Source organism: Plectropomus leopardus, chromosome 9 (assembly GCF_026936395.1).
Source record: "Plectropomus leopardus strain MGB_pleo_1.0 chromosome 9, ASM2693639v1, whole genome shotgun sequence".
NCBI lineage: Eukaryota > Metazoa > Chordata > Actinopteri > Perciformes > Serranidae > Plectropomus > Plectropomus leopardus.
The window spans coordinates 35154645-35173583 of record NC_142184.1 but is presented as its reverse complement, the minus strand read 5'-3'; the positions used below and the strand labels follow the sequence as shown (position 1 = coordinate 35173583).

General features: G+C 39.6%; 2 protein-coding genes across 2 annotated transcripts in view; both read right to left on the bottom strand.

Moving 5' to 3' along the window:
• The window catches only part of ap4b1 (adaptor related protein complex 4 subunit beta 1), a 29895-nt gene extending 24097 nt beyond the window's left edge, over window positions 1-5798 (bottom strand). The window contains exons 1-4 of the mRNA XM_088082637.1: window positions 5415-5798; window positions 3885-4109; window positions 3660-3790; window positions 2410-2557 (exon numbers count right to left, since the gene is read on the bottom strand). Of these exons, the coding sequence (XP_087938763.1) occupies window positions 2410-2557; window positions 3660-3790; window positions 3885-4109; window positions 5415-5527 (617 nt within the window). The 5' untranslated portion in view covers window positions 5528-5798. The remainder of the gene's footprint in view (window positions 1-2409; window positions 2558-3659; window positions 3791-3884; window positions 4110-5414) is intronic.
• Window positions 5799-7363: 1565 nt separating this feature from the next.
• sephs3 (selenophosphate synthetase 3) lies at window positions 7364-18856 on the bottom strand. Its single transcript, XM_042491134.2, has 8 exons — window positions 18466-18856; window positions 17625-17728; window positions 14598-14705; window positions 14221-14375; window positions 11474-11564; window positions 11252-11351; window positions 9703-9915; window positions 7364-8551 (listed from the first exon to the last, which is right to left on the bottom strand). Exons 1-8 carry the CDS (start codon window positions 18740-18742, stop codon window positions 8301-8303), a joined length of 1299 nt encoding a protein of 432 aa, XP_042347068.2. The 5' UTR covers window positions 18743-18856; the 3' UTR covers window positions 7364-8300.
• Between the last annotated feature and the right edge of the window lie 83 nt (window positions 18857-18939).

Below are 18939 nucleotides of genomic sequence, written 5' to 3'. Positions count from 1 at the left end.
GTTGGTGGATATTGAAATATTTTTGCCTGCAACAGTGTATTAATACACTCACACCAAGTATTGATCTTTTAATTTACTAAATTATTAATATTTCAAATACAAATGTAACTTCTGGTAGACTACCAGAACAATACAATTTTTTATTCTTCTTGGTGCAAATTGGTGCAATAAGAATGACTGAAGTAAGATGAACAGACTGAGAACTTTTTCTTACTTAATTTTGAGTTGAGAATAGGCAATAGATTGCAATAGATCACAATACACATTTGCAATAATAAGCATATTGCAACTTCTTTAAAACCACAATGATAATGTATGCTGACTTAACGCTGTGAAACCGAAGAAAATTGGGTTGATTTCTTTAAAAAACCATTAGAGGAGGGCAATGAAAAACAAAATTTAAAAATGGCCCAAAAATGTATCTGAAAATTGGTTTTTAAAAAAAGTTTTTTTAAAGAACAAGGAAATAATGTGAAAAGGGTGCTTAAAAATTAATATCATATTTTAACACCAATTTATATATGTGGTTATGGGAATTATCAATGTAGTATTTCCTTAGATTCAAAAAAGAATTTTTTAAATCTACTCATTTTTTGCAGTTTGTGGAACATTTACTCCTAGGTTGCTTCTTGCCTTTTCCCTATATTTTTTAAAGAAATTGCACCAATTTGCCTCTGCCTTCATATAATCCTGGCATCATGAAATTGTGGTTTTCATGATTATTCTGACTTAAAATAAAAATGCTAGAAAGTAATTCCTCTGGGAATGCTGGAGACAAAATCTCCCACAGCAGAAATGTCTTGTACAGCCTGCAGTTGATGTAAAGCATCTAGAAAGTTCTTCCTACCTCTAATGCTTTCCTCTAATGCCTTCCTGGTAACACTGACTTGCAGAGAAATCTATCAGGAAGCAATGGGAAGCAATTAAGCTATGCTGATTTGATTAACTCAGGGTAGATAAATGGCTTATGGCTGCATACGGAGACAACGGCTCAGTGCTGCAGATTAATGTTAGACAAAATCACAAAGAAGATAGAACAAAAGGAGTTCTCCTTCTAAAGAAAATATAAAATGTATTTACTAAGTAGCACATAAACTATGAAATGTTAAAGATATATATTCATTATGCTTCATGACACACTGAGCATATTGTTTGACTCTCGGAGGGCACTCAGTAGGGTTACAGTATTAGAACAGGTTATCACGTTATCATTACATATATCATTACAGTATACCAGAGTATTAAGAAATTCCTACGGTATGTTTTTCAATACCATCATAAATACAGGTGTGCCTCTTCCTATTGAACTCATTGTATGTAATGTACAGTACACACCACCAGAGCTCATTCTCCAGTCTCTACTGGTGGAACAGGCAGCTGAGCTGAAAGACACAGTGACACCTAGTAGTGAAGGGGGAAGTTACAGGACTGTAAACAGCTGGCAGCCAGCAAGCAAAGAGAGAGAGACTGTGGGGAATAACGACATGCCTTCTAAATTCTAACTTGGTGAATTAAGGATTTATTTGGACCAAACTGTACCTGGTGATTGTTGAAACATTAGACATAGTAACGATTACTAACAAGAGTAACCAAGATTGTCTGGGTGAGTTTTATTTTGTTTCTGACAAGTTTGATTGAAGTGTGTTTTATGATGAGTTAACAAGGCAAATAAGCCTTGTGTAAGTGCTGCACGCTTAAAAAGTCAAATATCATTTACCCTGGTGAAATTCAGGAAGGATGAAGGTATGAAATATTACATACCGCCAAAGCCTTTTCAGCACATCAAAATAGCTTCAGATGACACGGGAATAAAAACAGCAAGCGTAACAAATATGAAGGGAATGATTATAACTGCTGCAGTGTGACAGAAGTTTGGTTTGTGCTAAAATCAAAGGAGAAAAAAAATGGCTTTAGCTGCTTTAGTCAGTCATGACTGTGACCATGTGGCACAGTATCATTTATTGAGAAAAAAATCAAAAATTTCAATTCTGCTGAAACCATAAAATGTATATAAAGATGGACGACATGACAGCTCCCCCAAAGTGTAACTTTTCAGTCTGGATCACCCCCTGGTGGCTGACTGCGGTATAGGTCATAAGCCTCACCCCCTCTATCTTAGTGAATGGGACATTGGCCAAACTAAAAACACAAAGTACATGTTAAATACATTTTTCCCAAAAATGGCTTTTGTTATTTAATGTTGTTCTCCTTACCCTTTGTTTATAATAATTCTAAAGTAATTTTTTTGTACTTTTCACAAACCTCTAGCTAATTTTTGGGTCGCTCCTTCTTTGCCTTATTCTCATGTTTATGACAGTAATCAAGACAATTAACTCAGGTTAAAAGGGTTAATAGATTCCCTTGTTTTACCGATTATCATTCAGTGACATAGATTTCTGATGTTCTAACCTGTTGAGGAGGTGATGGGTGATGGGTTTATTAATAGCAACTCCTCCCTCCTCCTTCAGGATCTCCTCCAGAGCTCGGAGGCAGTTCACCATCACCACGGGGTCTGGGTCCCTCAGCAGGCTGTACAGCTCATTCACCACTGCAGCATCTGGAAGAATCATGAACGGGAGCTCTGTAGACATGGTGTGGATGCATATACAAAAAAACTCAAAACATGGGGCGCCTGGTGGCTCAGTGGCTAGAGCGGCGCCCCATGTGCAGAGGCTGTGTCCTCGCTGCAGCAGCCACTGGTTCAAGTCTGGCCTCAGTCCTTTGCTGCATGTCTCCCACTCTCTCTCTCCCCCTCACTCACACTGGACTCACACTGTCCTGTTAATTAAAGGCAATAAAAGCCCCAAAAAATAATCTTAAAAAAAATCCACAAACCTCAAAACATATTTATGCATGTATACTTTAAGAATAAATAAGGAGGGCTGCCCCGAGTCGAGTGAGATTCATATTTTTTGGTTGAAGGGGAGTTGTGTTAGTGTGCAGTATACGTCATTACACTATGCCAAGCCGTGCACTCTGTGAGAAGTCTGCTACAGGTACCAGCAGCTGCGGACCAGCACTTGGAGTGAAATTCATATGGAACTGCCAAATCTGATTCAACTAACAGAATTCAGAGTTTGTAATGGCCCTAATCATAACAGAACACAATACCCATTAAGTCCACCGATTAAACATTGCACTCCTACGATATTTTCAGAGTCGTGATTGACTTTGTTTTAAAATGAGAAATAAAATCGGTAAAGCATAAACAGTGAGTTTACCTTCATATTCCACACATTCTTCTTCCTGGTGCCTACAATACCTACAATTCAATTCGACTGCAGACAGTTAAGTCAGAGATTCAAGTGTGTTATGCTGCCTTCATGTGCTCCTCAGAAATATGTTGCTTCTGAGTGACAAGTACTTGAACAGCGCTCCAAAGTCGTAATTACAACTGGGAAATGGGGAAATTCGATGATATCCGAGTTGTCGAGTTGTCACATTTGCGTGACATATCAGGGCAGCAGAGATGGTGGAAATCATGGAAACAGTGTCAACAATTGACAGTAAAAAAATATATACTTTGTTATTTAGTTCCTAGTAGCTATCGTTTACTTTTAGTAGTTGCACATTTTAGTATCAGCATCTATTATCTGCAGCAAGCAAGCAAACTTTGAACTGTAAAGCATACCAGACGAGTATACTAACATCCAGCCTACCGATCTCAGAGTTTGGTTGGAGATTGTGCAGTTTGGCCCAGCCGAGAACAGCCACTCTTCGCACACAGGCTGCTCTGTCCCTCAGTCCTGCTGTCAGCGGCTGCTCTACGTACTCCACCAGACTGGGTAACCTGGGACACATAGTTAAAAAACACACTTATCCCAGCGGTCACAGGCTGATGTGACGACTTGTACTGAGGTCTGTGTGTATGTGGGGCATCTCACCTGAGGTTGGTCATGTTCCTCAGGGCCAGGCTGCGCACCATGGGGTTTGGATCCTGACAGTCTTTCCTCAGGGTGTTGATGACCAACAGAGACAGCTCGGGGTTTAAGGTGGCATAGGAACACAGAAAGACATAGACCAGTTTCTTCTGGACGATGTCCACTGTGGCACACGCTTTGACCATCTCACTGAACAGGCCTGACACATCCACGCCCTGAGACATCGACCTGAGATAGACACACAAAAGACAGCAGAGGATGGAGGAAATGATGACACTGGTTTTGCAAGTATTTGGTCATAAATCAAAGTAATGGATAAATTAATCCTTTGAAACGTGAGCAAATTGACTTGAATTTTTTTTTAAACATAAGGCGGCACTGAGCAACTTAAGAAATGTACCGAAAATTAGCAAGGTATGAGTGAAAAGTTAGGCCTACAAGTAGTAATGTAAGTAACTTTTAAATTACCTGAAAATAAGCCAAAAGGAAAAAATATTTACAATGATTAATTAAATAAATATATCATTAAAGGAAATCTTTTGAAAATAGATTTTTTAAAAAAGTAAATAAAAAAAATCCCAAAACAAACAATAAGTTGTTATAGTTAGTTATAGTTGTTATAGTTGGCATCATTCTGAAGGACTGTATTGCATTTCCTGTTCTCCCTGCCCCAGATTCATTCCCTCTCTGCCTAGCCTTGTATCTGTGATAGCCATGTGGTAGCTTAGCCTTGTATCTGGTAGTATCGGCATTGTCACTACCTGGAGGATAGTTTGGGCTGCGTAGGAGCAGTGAGCTGGCACTAGGGGAGTGGCTCTGGGATGCCAGAGTTCGCTGCCTTGCCTCCTGGAGGTGTTGTGGAACTAACACAGAGATAAAAGGAGGTTCCCACCTGATGACCCCAAAGACGTATTAGTTATCACTGCTCACTGGCCATTATATTTAAGCCATAATAGCTGATTAGTGTTCCTAGGTTCTTCTAAGGCAAGTTTCTTGCCTTTTAGTTGAACAACAGACCTTTTGAGGAAATGTGTGACATTTCAGAAATCGCCATGTTAGAATTGTAGGTTCTGAGCGCTTTCTGAGCTGTTATAAAATATTAAGCTTCAAATTATTGCATTCCAAATAGTACAAATGATATGAACCTGTGTTTTAAATTAAATGTACAAAAATGCATTAATGCATTAATGAATTACAAAAAAAACAACAACAAACACACTGTCAATAAGTTGTCACAAAATACGAAAATATGAATAACTCAATTGTGACAAAATGGCAGACAACTTTATCATTTTGAGATTGCAAAATGAGGAAATTGTCAATATGTTATCATGTAGTTTTTGGTGGGTTTTTTTATGCTCAGCTTGTGTGTTTGACTTGGCCACAGAGTCAGAGGGGCCCAACACCAACTTTTTGCCCCGGGGGCTCCTGATAGATTATTCCGGCCCTGCAGATAAGCCGCTATGTCTGGTGAATGTCCTGAGGACAGTCTGTCTTTTTGTCTGTCAGTGTGTCTGACTGAATGTGACCTACCTGATGACTTTGAGGATGGTGTTCCTGTACCGCAGCTGGTCGGACTGGACGTTGGGGTTGGACAGAGCTCTCCTCAGCTCCCTCACCGTGTCCTCACCGCCCAGATACGGCATGGTGTCCACACGCTGCCCAAAGCTTATAAATTCAAAATACCTCCAACGCCATTCCTCACATGTCCATTTGTTTCTATTAAAAACACAGTTTAACGGTTAAATTGGGTATTAACTATTGACACTACTGGATGACTCGTTTGTTTACACCGAGCACACATCCGCATTTCTTCTTCTGCTTCACGCTCCTGTATTTAATGACACGCCGCCCCCTGCTGGTTGGAGGAGAAATACCACCCACAGCTGTTTTTTTTTTTAGAGCAAGATATTTAAAAAAAAATAAATAGGAAAATTCTCATTTTAGTATTACATCTGAAACAATTTCAAATAAAAGAAAACACACACACACACACACACACACACACACACACACACACACACACAACAGAATAAAAACCTCAGCCGTCTTGTCTATGGTGTTGTCCCTGCACCATCACTGCTACACGGTGTTACAGAGACACCTGCTGGTGAGGGCGAGCAGAGACAGTGACAGCGTTCAGCATCAACTTCCACAATGAACACACAATGAGCATAAACATGAGGTCACCATTTAAAATATGACGCAGTTTAATAAACTACCAAACAACAGAGCTGGATAAAGTTTCATAAAACTTCAGTTAGTAGCCCTGGCTATTATTTGCTTGAATTCGAACTCAACAGGTTTATTCAGTCTTCTATTTGGGGTCTGGGGACTTTTAATTCCTATCACATAAAACTAATCAGAAAAGATGTGTTTTGATTTTTGATTCAAAATATATATATATATATATATATACATACATACATACACACACACACGCACGCACACACACACATATATATATTTACATCTCTCTTATTTACTCTGCCGCTATTACTTCTTCTTTGGTGCTCATGGTTTCAGCCAAATGAGAGCCTTAGCCAATCCTATGTAAAGAAGGGGAAATGATCCCCACCTTGACAACCTACAACATCAAGCAGCAGAGGTGGATGATATTTTTAAGGGCAAACTCCAGACCTACCCTTTTCGTTTGGCTTTTAACTCAGCTTTACATGTTTATTTATTTACTATTCATTTATACATTTTAGTCTGTTTTATTGATTTACTACATTGTACATTATTTTATTTTTTATTTTTTCTTACATTTTTAATTATTATTATTTGTTCTGTTACCCTTTTATTTACATTTTATCTGCTATTTGGAGTATTTTATTTATATGTTTGACTTATTAATCATATTATATTTATATATTTTAATCTTTATCTAAAGGTTTATCCTGCCTCTGGTGTTTCCTCACTTATGGCAGTGTTTCTTCAATTCCTGGTTTTAATAAGTAATCTTATTTTAGTGCTTAAATTCATTACAAAGTCTTGCTTTTTTACCAATGTGTCTACTTGTGTGTATGAATGTGTGTGTGTGTGTGACGTAGGGGGATTCTGGTATTTTTTGTATGAAGCACTTTTTGTTACAGTTTTGCTTGTATGAAAAGTGCTATACAAATAATGACTGATTGATTGACTGATCAAAATGCTTAATAAATGTATGTTTAAGATTCATAATCGATTATCCAAAAATGTAATATTAATGAGATCTGATCAAACCAAGCAGAGTAGTTGTTGTGTTGTTAAGGTGTTCCAGCTCCTGATATCGAGCATGCTTCCTCACAGCTACACAGAATCATGAATGCTACTTGTTGCTTGTGCTTTTGCTGCTGTGGAAACACGTCGGCTGCTGTGAGAAGGTTTTGTCTGGGTGACAGTGGTCAGACACATTCAGTGCATTTTTTAAATCCAACTCTTTACACTCCAACATACAAATAATGTTTGATCACTCACATAACAGCCAAACGGTGCCTGAGTCTGAGTTGATGATGGTTTTATTGATTGTGAAAAGCAGGAAATCTCCAAACACAGACAGCCTCAGACCTCCAGTGCTGCAAGTCCCACCTCCATCCACAGGCAGACATCCACTCCGCCTGCCCCCACTGGCTGGGGTTTAAAGGCAGAGCTTCATGAAGAGGAAGAGAGGGAGGGACTTGGTGCTGGACGGCCGGTCAGCTGACACAGACGGACACTTGAGCGCCGCCCGGCTGGTCCGAAGGAAGCTGCTCAAGCCTTCCTCTGGACTGTCAGGGCAGGGCTGCGTGCCGTTTCTTTTTCCACACGATACATTCACCAACATTAATCGACATGAACGTCTTCCAAAAGGAGAGTCGACGCTTCCCCACAGCAAAGCACCCCCAGTCACATGATAAAATACTCACACACAAACACACACACATATTCACACTCAAATTCATTTTTAACTGGCAAGAGTGATTTGGAATGTTTTGTTTAAAATTGAACCTCATTTCTACTTTGAGATAAATTAAAGAAATCTAAATGGATTAGGAAAGGGGGAAACAAAAGGCAGGTCTAAATAAGAAGGGCTGGGTGGTGCAGCTTACTGCCCTGAATTTACATTTCATTCCAAAACGGTGACGGCAGGCCTCATTTCAGCAGCTCTCTCAAAAACGGATAAATAATAGCTCATGCTGTCCATTCCCTCTCCCCCTGTTAAAGATGACAGTGTTTTTGGTCGGTGTGCTCTTAGCATTTTGTCTGGAAAGGGAGATGCAAACAGCAAAAACACACACACACACACACACACACACACACACACACACACACACACACACACACACACACACACACACACACACACACACACACACACACACACACACACACACACACACACACACACACACACACACACACACACACACTGGACCAGTGTCAGAGGGGTGGCAGTGTCTATGACAGATTGGGGCTGGGGGCTGGGCTGCTGGAGTTGTTGTCCTGATTTGCTGCCTGGCTTCCTCGTGGTGGAACCTCGATGATGCGGGGCTTGTCGATAATGCGAGCGCGGCGGTCGCCTTTCTCAACGATTCCGATTATCCACGCTCCGCCCGCCGCCCCCTGACCTCCGGCCGCGGAGCTCTGGCTCTTCATCTCCGAGCAAAACTTGGCCGCCTGCTCTCTAGGCAGACACACCAGCAGCCCACCTGCAGGAGGAGGAGAGGGTTTTAGCTCAACACTTGGTTTAAATAGTGCGTGCTTTCAAACAACAATTATCTAATTATGGCTAAATCATGTTGCATTAGAGGTTCATACACATTTTCCATTTCAAAAGTCCATACTTATCCAGACCTCTCAGTTTATCTTTCAGACCACATTAGACATCTGAGTACAAATAGCTTTAAGTTTATTGTGTAAATACACTCACCGGACACTTAATTAGGTACACCTGTTCAACTGCTTGTAAACGCAAATATCTAATCCGCCAATCACATGGCAGCAACTCAGTGCATTTAGGCATGTAGACATGGTCAAGACAATCTGCTGCAGTCCAAAGTGAGCACTGAAATGGGGAGGAAAGGTGACGTGGCATGGTTGTTGGTGCCAGATGGGCTGGTCTGAGTATTTCAGCAGGGATTTTCACACATAACCGTTTCTAGGGTTTACAGAGAATGGTCCAAAAAAGAGAAAATATCCAGTGAGCAGCGGGCCAGAGGTCTGAGGAGAATGGCCAGACTGGTTGAAGCTGATAGAAAGGTAACAGTAACTCAAATAACCACTCAACCGAGGTGTGCAGAAGAGCATCTCTGAATGGAAAACACGTGGAACCTTGACGCAGACGGGCCACAGCGGCAGAAGACCACGCTGAGGGCCACTGCTGTCAGCTAAGAACAGGAAGCTGAGGCTACAAATCACACAGGCTCATCAAAATTGGATAATAGAAGATTTAAAAAAATGTCTTTGATTACATTGGGATGATCGGGTCAGAATTTGGTGTAAACAGCATGAGAGCATGGATCCATCCTGCCTCGTATCAGCGGTTCAGGCTACTGCTGCTGCTGGTGTAGTGGTCGACTATGTATTCTATTTTGTTGCCAAATAATCGCCAAAAACTGTAGCTAGGCACCGTAGCTCAGGCAAATAAGTAAACACTGTCCAGTCTACTCCATGCAGAACGCTGGATGTCAAACCTCTTTACATAAAGACGTAAACTAAACAAAAACAGAACAGGGGCAACAGTCAGGAAACACTAATATGCTTTCATACTCATTTCTTTATTTCCATACCAGAGCTGGAGATAAAAGACTAAAATCAGGACAAGAAAAAAAGTCATTGAGTGTCAATGTCAGTTTCTTACCGGAAGTCTCTGCTGAAGTGCCCTGCACGAGGCTGAACAGGTTTCCACAGGCTTTACTGATGGCAGCCATCTTGGCTATGATTGGTAGGTTGTGGATGACGAAGGCCACCTCGTTGCGTTGTTGCGCTGCCAGGTTGTTGGCGTGCCCCAACAGCCCAAAACCTGTCACGTCTGTCGCAGCATGAGCCTGGAACTTGTGCATCAGGCCGGCCGCTGGAGAAATAATTCAATCACATTAAATCAAATGTGACAGGAAGTCACAGAGATTTCAACTTCAGCTCAACCAGAGCCGATGTAGGCCGATGTTATTTTTTATTCCTCTCTTTACTTCAGAATTAAAGAAAAAAAGCTGAGAGTAAATATATTTCAATGCTGTGGAAACACACATATAGCAGTAATAGAAATTAATACTAGGACTGTCAGCGTTAATGTGTTAATTGTGATGACATTAAGGTCCGGCCATAACACTTAAAAGAAAAAAAAATAAATTAAATCTTGTGCTGCTATTTTGTTCCCCTGCTGCCACAGAGATGGAAACTGACAACGCTGTGATTTTTTAACGGCTCATTTCATTTTGAAAAACTCCCAAACAGCTCAGTGGATGAGTCAAAAGTAATCTGCTCATGCAGAGAAAAGATTATGAATGTCTCTCAGGGCTGCTGCAGCATTAGAGCTAAATGTTAAGTCCATCTGAAATGCCGTTTTAGGACATTTTGAAAGTTTATACCGTCCCCCATAGTACTGTGAGGAGCTATGGGGTGTATAAATTGTGAATAATTTCCTGAAATGCAAATATTGACCACTGAGGTATTAAGAGAGATTTAGGCCATCCATCCACGATTAAGGCGTTATTTTATTATGATTTCCTGATTTGTTTGTAGGGACTCAGGTGGACTTTTGAGTTGTTGCATATTGAGTTATCAGGAAAACAATAAACTGATTCAGTGGACAAAACTCTTGAGGTTGTGGGACAGTTTTCACACACACACACACACACACACACACACACACACACACACACACACACACACACACACACACACACACACACACACACACACACACACACACACACACACACACACACACACACACACACAGGGTTTCTGTAACAGATTTGCGCAAAACTGAAGTGATATTTTGAAAATGTCAACACACAATTGCGAGATATTGACTGTATTTCCACTGAGTGATGTTCTGCAACTTCTCCTCTGGTGATACCATTCCAGTAACCATGGTGATGGATGTTCAAAACATTAGCAGCTTTATTTCTATTGCAGCCACCACACTAGCTGTCATTATTTCAAATCCCAATCGCTCTGGTGAGAATTGCTTTACATTGTTAATTTGTTAATATGGATTTCATATCTGTTTTGAAATGCAAAATTATGTAATTTTAAACATTTGATTAAAAAAAATGCAATTCCTCGAGATTAACTACAGAAATTCAGGGATAAAAAATGAATCATTTGACAGCCCTAGTTAATACATTTCTTTGACCAGAGATGTGTTCAGAACTTCACTGCATAATGACTCGGGTGTAATGTACCTGTGCGGTTTAGCGTTGCCATGGAGAACATGGCTTCCTGATAGGCCTCTTTTACTTCCTCTCTGGTGACGACCAACTTGATCTTGTTCCACCGTTCAGGCTGGTGAGACAGAAAAACAGAGACAGGAAGGGGCACATCATGAGGAGGATGGGAGCACAAAAACACATCAGTATAATGACACACCAAAATAATGTTCATGTGAGCGGAGCTGAGAGGCTGACCTGATCCAGCCACTGGTGAGCGTTCACAGCCACCTGCGTCCCCAGAGGTTTAGTCAGAACCAGGACGTCCCCTGGGACAGCACCATCCGGCCTGGAAAAACAAAACACACGCTTATCGCTGTTGTCCAGTCAGACACAATATGTAAACTTCATATAAAGCTTAGATGTTCCTTTATGTTGGAGATTGAGAATATTACATGCGCACTTCGGTTTCAAAAGCTCAAATTAAAGAGGAGGAGTCCTTTAACAGCCCTGTTTTTGCACTGAGATCTTTCCTTCTAGATATTCTTTCATTAGATAGTGAAGGACACACAAACAGGATATGCAGGGCGAGAGGGGGATGACATGCAGCAAAGGTCCCCAGTCAGAGATGAAGCCAGATGTCATGATGATATGATATGTTGTTATTATTATTACTATCTTTTTTAAGATGTACTTTATTTTCTCTTGACTTTTTTGTGTTACTAATATATTAGGTTTCTTTGACTTTCGTAGTAGTAATGGCTGGGAAAGTGTAATTAGATAAGAAGATCATGTTGAAGATGTATATCTATATTGAAATTGTACTGCACAAGACGCTGAAATCAAAATAAATTGCAAAGTTTACAAAAAGTGACTTTTAGAAAGATACACCTGTGATGGCTTTGAAACCAGAGAAAATTGGTTTGATTTCTTTCAAAAACACATGGAAAAAAAGGCAATGACCAACTTGGCACCAATTGCTAGAAATTAGTAAAAGGTGACTGAGAAAATGACCTAAAAATGATTTATTTAGAAGAGTATGTGCAATAACACTTATGTTCATTAACACTAATTGCGCTGTTAAATTTGTGTTGTTTTTATCATTTCTCAGTCTTAGATTCTATCATTTTATTTCATCAAATTTATTTTTTGCTTTGACTGGTTTTACATTCTATTTTATTGCTGCTTTTACTGGGACCTCAGTACTTAGTTTTTTTCCCCTCTAATGTAACTTTCAGAATGACAATTAACCTTTTTGAATCTTAATGTGAGGTGTATTATGCTCTGTTTATATGGGTCTTATCTTGAGGTCAAAGGTTAAGGGATGGTTAGGCCTTGGGGTCTGATGTCTGGAGTACGGACACATGGCTTAAATTACATGGAATGTGTCCCCTTGGGGTTTTTGTGGTTGAACACAATGGGTGACTGATAAATGTGTAGATACTTGTACCTATATAAGACACATGTATGAGCTGTAAGACAGAGAGATTCACATTGGTCCTGAATCCTCTCCCAGGCAGACCATGGTGCCTGGTGGATGCTGAACTTTGTTGTAATAAATTGATTCTTATGCAACTAAGTCAGTGTCAGCGGAGGTTTCTTCATCGTCTGCACATCATTGCTACTTAAGAAACAACGACAGACACATCCTGAATTATGAATCCATATCGGAAGCAAACATGCATCATGGTTATTAAAAGTCTTAGTTTCCACCCGTCCCACTAAAAATCAACCCCAGTGTCTTCAACTGAAACCGATGAAGCAACGTTTTCAAAATTATCAGTTTTGAGTTTACCAAAATGTTGGGAGTAGAGTGGACGCTGGGCACACAGTAGCTATAGTTAAATGTGTTAAAACAAAAAGGTCTCAGCTTGGATGTAGCCTTAACACAGACGGTGCTGTAGCTTTAACACAAAGCACCTTGAGACAAATTTGTGATATGAGGCTGTATTTGTAAAACTGACTCGACTTGACTAGATGTCAAAATGTTTGTTGTGGACAAAGGTCTACAGCTCAGAGGGACGTACAGCCACAAGACATGTTGACATGTTTTGTGTTGAGACTGTGGCAGCTGTCATGAGCACAGCCTAATATTACCAAACCAGCTCACTACAGGCTACAATTATTTCTACACACCCCCTGCTGGATGAATTAACAAGGTCAAGTACGTTCTGTTGGGGGCTGATGAAATGCATTCTGGGCAATCACAGAAATCTTTGAGGCTGGGCAGGTATACAAACAAGGTGATTTGAAATCCCCTCTCCTGACAAAATAACATGAAAAATCAAAGATGTGGATATTATAATAACATGATCACAGCTAAGCCTGTTGCATCTTTGAATAACCAAGCTGTAAAAATAATGCTTAAATAAAGCCATGAGATGGCATCACTGTCACACACTGAAGCAGTACAGTTTGCTCAGTTGTGATAATTTCCTAAAATTCTCATCCCTCAAACTGGTTTTTAAATGCAGTCAAAATTTCACACCAAATGTTTCATGCTAATTTATCAGCAGGCACAACAGTGGAAGGAACACCAGGGGCACAGCACACAGCAACTGTAAAATCACATATTTCCATAAAAGGCTCTAAAATGTGCAACACACTACCCACTGAAATAAAACTGACACAAGAGCTTAAGATTTTTAACAAAAGTGGTCCAGTTTGGCTGAAGCAGAATCAGAGATGTGAGCATTTTAAACTATTTTAGAATGTCTAGTAGTTGTTGTAAGTGCGTGTAACCTTGATATTTGTGTCTTTTTTGTGTTGTAATTCTATGTAATCTAAAATAAATAATATAAGAATATTAACCCCTTTTCTCATCTCTTTGCTATAACTGTTAAACTAGGCCTGTTATTGTATGGAACTATGATGCCTTCCTTTTTGTAACATGCTGAGGTTGTACCATATTTGGAATGTCCCTATCAAATAAAATGTATGAATACATAAAGAATAAGCACAGTCACCGAAGACGCAGAGACACAGCAACAGTTTAACAGACTCACATGATGAACTCATTTGGCTGGCATACAACTGATGCTACTCCTCCTACAATGATCCAGGGGTTGATCACTGTCTGGCCACCTGTCACAGAAGTCCCTCCCTCCTCTGCTGCATCACGAAAGCCTTGAATGATCAGCGGCATCACCCGCTCACGGTCCTGAGTCACAGATGCACACACAGATGATAAAGAGTCATAAAAGGAGACCTGAATGAACTTTACAGGAATCTGTTTTTACATGTGTAAAATCCACTCTGTTTAAAAGATAGACGGCATTCACTGTAATGAGTGCACATTAGATCAGCAAAGGAAACACAAAAGTGACATCAATAAATAAAAGCAAAGTCAAGACCTTGACAATCGCCCGTGAGCACACGTTACCTTGTCATTCATCTTCTGGCTGACACTCAGCAGCATCAGCATGTTGTCACACTCTGTGATGCCCATGGCGTAGAGATCACTGAGGACATTAGCACACGCTATCCTGCCCTGAGACAGACAGACAGACAGACAGACACACACACACACACACACACACACACACACACACACACACACACACACACACACACACATACATAGACACACACACAGAGCGTGAGAGAGCAAAAACGCTTACTCTATCATCATAATCATGTCTTAAAAATGATCATTTTTAATACAGAGTATCAGGTTGGAACCAAATTTTACACAACATGATGAAAAACATTCAGCCCCTTCAGAATGACTCCTGCTGCCCTTGAACTACTATATCTGTAACTTAGAAAAATGTTTCCTGTGCATCTAGTGATGAGGCTCTGTCAGCAGTGTGCTGAGTTATGAATAACTTACAGAAACACTGACATCTTTTAAACTGCCTGTTCAAGGCGACTATATGGCACCATTACATCACCTCGCCACTCTGTATATAAAGGTATGGCAGCGGTATTGGGCAACAGAGTTGTCTCGCTTTTAAGGCACCAAAGGAGGAAGTAACAGCGCTGAAACTGTGTCTGTGTACAGGGTTCCTACAGCTTACAGCAAGTGGAATTTTATTAAATTATTATTATTTGATTAATACTTTTTCAGTGCCACTCAAAATGAAATTTGGGATTGATTTCACTAAAAAAAAAAAACAAAACCCAAACCCCACAAAAAAAACAATAAAAAAAGAATACTTGAAACCAGTAATTTAAGATTAGGGAGATTTTTTCCCCCAAATATTAACTTTAATAAAAAATGTGACTTTTGGGTGACAGTAATACAAGTGGTATTCTGGGAATTTTTTTTTTAATTTACCAGTTATTTTGAGATTTAACTATGTTTTTCAATGTTGAAAAAGAGTCATAAAATCAGACCTTTTATATCTAAGCACTTTTAAGACATGAGAAGTTAAGATTTTAGACCAATTAAGAACTTATTTTTTAGACTGATTAATTCAATGCCTGTTCATGAACTGATGATACAAGGACCCTCAAACTCATAATCCTTTGGAATAAGTTAGATATGGCAATATAAACAGGTATTTCAACTTACAAGAATTTTTGCTTATATTTAAAAAACAGAGTCAAAAAGAGAACACTTGAAAAACATAATGATGCACATTACACAGTGAGTGCTGTGTTTTATAATACTCCCATTTAAGCCAATATTTTTCACATTTGTCTTTCTATAGTAGGAAAATAGAGGCCATATTTTCCACAAGAAGTAGATAAATAACAGAGTTTATGAAAGGCACACATTACATGATGTCAGCATTTGGTGACATTAAACCTTTAGGATCCTCACAGCAAATGCATCATAAAATACACACTGCTTATGGTGTAGTAAATGCAAAGTGTACAGTGAGTGCACATGATTTATGCAAAGAGTTGCAGCAGTATACCGCTTTTAAGGGATACCGTGGTTTTAAAATTGAAGGTTATCATATCGAGTATCTTTGCTTATCTTTAGTATTGAAAATATATGAAATAGTAGACGGAGTATCTCACCTGTGTATCACATCTCCATTCCTCCTCCACTAACTTTAAGACTTTTTACACAAACAGTCATCTAAAAGTTGGTTTTAACATTCAATTTACCTTTTGAAACCTGAACAAATGGATTTGATTTCTTTCTAAAACATGAGGCTCACATGTTTTAGGCTCAAAAATGTGCAATACATTTGTAAAATGTTATAAGAAAATTGCCTAAAAATGAGCAAAGAAAAGAAAAATAGAAACAAACACAAACAAGGAAATGACCCAGAAAAAAGAAAAAAAAAAAAGTCCTGAAAATTTTAAAAGATAACAAAATAAAATAAGAACTGTATTTTTTTCCCTGTAACATAATTTGAAAATAAATTTAAGATAATTAGAAATAAAGTTTTCTGGACATGTTTCACAAAGTTTTCTCCCTTTTTTTTTTTTACAATTCATTTTCATAGAATTTTCATTCAACACCTTTAACTAATTTCTTGCAATTTGTGGGACATTTTTTGTGGCGTTGCTCATTCCCTTTTCCCCTGTTTACTAAAGAAATCCAACTAAATTGCTGAGGTTGCAAAGGGTTGATATACAGCAGTTGCTGAATTAATTGGGGGTTTTTTTCATCTATTTTTTTCATCTATTCATGATTAGGACTGATGTTGGTTAAAAATATAACTAAATTCAAAAAGAAAATCATATTAATGTACAATATTTTTTATAGTCTGATTTTGAAAAGTGCATTTTGTGTGCAAAGCAGTATGAGTGTATTCATCACTGGACAAAAAATAATAATATATAAAAATCAATCTTGCTGCTAAACACTGACATATCCTAGGCTGTGATATTAAAAAATAATAATACACTTATCGTGTAGTATACTGATAATTCATTTTTCATGTTATTGTTTTTTTCATCGAAAAAATGGTGGCATCATGACAAAAACCTGGCATTTAAATAGTTCAAATTCGGAAAATTACAGAATATTTGATATTAGGACTTGATTAGGACTAATGCTGATTAAAAACATTTAACTCAATGAAAGTAGAAAATAATATTAATGTGCACTATTTTTTAAAGCTTGGTTTTGAAAAGTGCATTTTGTGCGCAGGTCGATAGGAGTGTGTGTGATATTAACAGCTAAGGGTTGAATCATGTGCACAATTCATAGTCGCTGAATGATGCTGTACAACAGACACTGTCAAAGAGTATAGTTCTGTTAGGTTGAAAAGAGAAAGGGCATTAAAATAATGCTGATTAACTGATTAGTCAACTGACAGAAAATGACTCACACTATCCGATTGTTTAATCCAAACACTTAAAGTAGTCAGACGAGTCTGTCACCACAAATAATGTTGTGTTTGGACCGGTTTGAACGGCCTCACTTCCTGGATAGTTTCCCAGTGACCGCATGGTTTCCGTGTTTGCAGCAGTTCTCAGGAGCAAACACCTGCCACTAACTCACCATCATGTAAGGATCCTCCACCAGAGGGTAGAAGAAGTCTGTGGTCTGGACCAGTGAGAGTCCTCCATGTCTGAGGGGAATCACACAGCAGTCCATCCCTACACCTGCAAACACACAGCAGTGAGGAAGGAGAGACACTTGTGCAATGTTTTGCAATAATGCACAAATGGCAGTGCAATAACTATGAACTTGTTTTAAGTGTTCATAATACGCGTACTTTTTTTAATAGTCTGGGTGTGAACTTGTGTCCATGTTGTTTACTAAAGGTAGTATGATGTGTGAACAGCAGAATAACAGCAGCACAGGGGTTTCTATGGTCACACTGTGTAACTAGCTTTACATACGACGCTTTCCATATACTGAAGGTTGCCCCTAAATGTGGTAAACTTAAAACAGCATTTCCACTCAATATTGCGAAACTCCCTTTACTAGAAGAAATGTTTGACCAAAAGCTTGAACTTTGCACTGAACGCATAAAAATATTTCTGCTGAATCATTCCTACCGTTTGGTAATTTGACAACTCACGTAACTTCATCCTGAACCCTATTAGCTAACTAGGTAACTGTCTTTACGTATTTACGATGTACTAAGTGAAAACTTACTACTGTTAGCACGTTTATGCTAACAATTTCAATATTTAAGGACTAACATTGTCAAAAACACGCTGTTTTTTTCGCCCATATCTGTCCATCTGTCAAATGAGCTGCCATATGAGTTAACACATGCTAGCATAGTTAGCAACAGTTAGGCTAGATAACTGACGTTAACCACCATTAGGGTTTTTGACAAGATGCGTGGGATATGAAGGCTAGCTCTGCTAATGCCGTGTTTGTTTCTTACCGAGCCGGGGGCCGGGCAGTTGTTGGCCGAAGTCTGAAGCTTGGTCTCCGGCCTTCCCTGTCCCGTCGGCCCGGTCCGCCTCCAGTCCCGCCAGGAGTTTGAGCAGAGCCTCCTGCGGGACCTTGCAGCCTCATCCTTTCAGGTCCGAGAAGGCTGTGAGACGGAACCCGCGCTCAAGGCCGTGCTCTTCGGGTTTGAAAGGTTTGTACCCGGGGGGGAAACACCCCTCCGCTCCCACAGCCTCCACCGAGGGAGGCGGGGAGGTTGAGCCTGACATGCCTGCCTGGGGAACACTTCACACACACGACGCCAGTCGCGTTCACCGGTAAATAAAGACGGAGGGATGAATGGAGCGTGTGTCCGGCGAGCGTTGCTTGAAACGAGAGACTGCTGTGAAGTTAAATGAAACCAGTGCGACTTCCGATCGGGACTTTCGCCGAAAAATTCATGGTGTGCATGTTTATGCAAGATTCG